This window comes from Chinchilla lanigera, unplaced genomic scaffold (assembly GCF_000276665.1).
Source record: "Chinchilla lanigera isolate Chin_1 unplaced genomic scaffold, ChiLan1.0 scaffold00073, whole genome shotgun sequence".
Classification (NCBI taxonomy): domain Eukaryota; kingdom Metazoa; phylum Chordata; class Mammalia; order Rodentia; family Chinchillidae; genus Chinchilla; species Chinchilla lanigera.
Window position 1 is genome coordinate 536,806 of NW_004955474.1, and position 2,197 is coordinate 539,002.

At 48.4% G+C, this 2,197-nt stretch overlaps 1 protein-coding gene across 4 annotated transcripts in view; it reads left to right on the plus strand.

Annotated features, from left to right (window-relative positions):
• Positions 1–2,197, plus strand: part of Mthfd2l (methylenetetrahydrofolate dehydrogenase (NADP+ dependent) 2-like) — a 107,984-nt gene that overhangs the window by 86,130 nt on the left and 19,657 nt on the right. For all 4 annotated transcript variants that reach the window (XM_005401304.2, XM_013502763.1, XM_013502764.1 and 1 more), the window contains one exon: positions 955–1,080. In XM_005401304.2, coding sequence (XP_005401361.1) covers positions 955–1,080 — 126 coding nt within the window. The remainder of the gene's footprint in view (positions 1–954; positions 1,081–2,197) is intronic.

The following is a 2,197-nucleotide window of genomic DNA, read 5'->3' on the forward strand; positions in this document are numbered from 1 at the left end:
ACCGGAAGCCCTCCTTCTGGGGGCCTACGAGGCCAGGAGTGAACCACCGGTCTGAAGACCGGTGCTCCCCGCCCGAGGCTCCCCGTGTGCTGGGTGCCCTCCCTCCGGGAGCCTATGAGGCAGGAAGCTAGCCAGCCAGAAGACTGGCACTCCCTGCCCGTGGCTCCCTGTGTGCTGGAAGCCCTCCTTCTGGGGGGCCTACGAGCTGGAGATGTTTTAACAAGCATTCCTTCAAAAGACTTGAACGTGAGCCGTTGATAGCAGGTACTTGAAACAAAATTTGAAAATAGTCACAGGAAACAGGAAAACGTAAGATCTCTATAGAGCCACCTTTTCAGCCAGAAGGAAGCAACAACTAGGAAAACTCACTGCTCCTGACAGCTGTTACAGCCTCATGCAGACAAAATGAACCAAAGAAACCAAGAAAAAATAAAAAGACAGTGCTTCACGTTTGGAGTTGATGAACAGTCTCTGTGTGGACGGTGCTTAGCTGCCAACCACAACCACGTGCAACCCAGAACCATGTGAAATATTATTGTCCTCATTTCCCCCGTCTTCTCCCCCTTGCTTCCTACTGTCTCCCTCCAATCTGTAGGTTCCTCTCCCTCCTCCACATCAGCAGAGCCCGCCACCTGCCCATGGTCTCCCCTTTCTACTGATAGTGCAGGAAACACAGACCAAGGCCGCCCAAGCAGGCATGCACAGAGAATCAGGTGAACAGGCCTGGGGTGAGAGGGCAGGGGCTGGCAGACCTCATGTGCTACCCAAATCCTCTGCTCGCCCGCCTCCCTGGAAATCAGAGCACAATGGTCCTCTCTCTTCCTTACAAATGATGCATTGTATGGACTTTTGACATCCACGACAGCAAAAATGTGAGATGTGTATCCATCATTGCTCTCAAGCACAAGGTCAACGTGTTACCGGGAGCGTCTCACAGCTCTGTTCTGTCTCTAGGCGTTCCAAAGTTGATCACACCTGATATGGTTAAAGAAGGTGCTGCTGTGATTGACGTGGGCATCAACTGCATCTGCGATCCCATGACAGCAAAGACAAAATTAGTTGGTGATGTGGACTTTGAAGGTAAGAAACAAAATCTGTTTTGATGAACGAAAGGAAAAACAAATCCTAACTCACCTGTTTTGATAGTCGAGAGAGATGCTTTCTATTTGGTGGTGAGATGAGGAAAGTAATGATCACCCCTTCTTTCCTCTTAAGGAAGCATTTGGTCATCCTTCTTCCTGCCTCCCTCCTTCTTCCATGCCTCCCTCCCTCCCTCTGTCCTTCTCTCCCTCCTACCTCCCTCCTTTTCTTCTCTTCCTTCCTCCCTTCAAATTATAGTACTTGGCTTTAGGCTTAAATTTCCTTAGTGCAGTTTTTAGTGAAAGAATCCGGCCGGCCTTCAGTAGACCTGCATGTTATTCTGGCTATATGGCAGTGGCTGCTTAGCTATCCTTAGCCATTTCTGCCCTGTGCTCACCAAGACAGCTGCCTGGGTAACTAAAGCTGATGCTTTTCCCTTGTGTTTAAAGAGGATGAGGAGGAGGACCTGGTGTCAAACTTGCACAGCTAATGAGGCTTTAAGATAGCAGTGTGTAGTAGTAAAAAGCAACTCTAACCCATGGCAGATGCGTTTCTTAGATGCCTGGCTCCTAAACCAGTTTTCATGTGTCTGTGTCGGTTTTTTACCCACATTTAGGAGCCCTAGCTGGCTAGGAAGGTATGAGGATGGTGAAGTGCATGGGGACATTTTCATATTGGAAATGTGTGCACCTGTGCATATCGTGTGCAACTGCTGAGATTCTCACAGAATGACCTCGTCTCTTTGTCTTTCATGTTCCCTCACTCCAGTGAATATCCGTGATTTATTTCAATTTCTTAACTCCACTGAGAAAAAAAATGCATCTCGTCTTTTCTGACTTGTTCCTTTTTGCCCTGCTATTCTATTTCTTAGGAACATTGTCACTCCTAAAAGTTTCGTGCAGAATCACACCTAATGTACATAGATGGCGCTGACAGCCTTGGGCGAACCTTTTAGAGCTTTTAATGATACAAACAACCCACTGTGGATGTGTGCCATAGGTTCACCACCACTGGCATGAGGAAACCTGCTCAGAGCAGGCAGAGTGGGGACTTGCATAGTGCCTAGCCTTGGCCACGTCTGAGGCAAGCTTACCCTGTGGCTCACCACGTTTTTTTT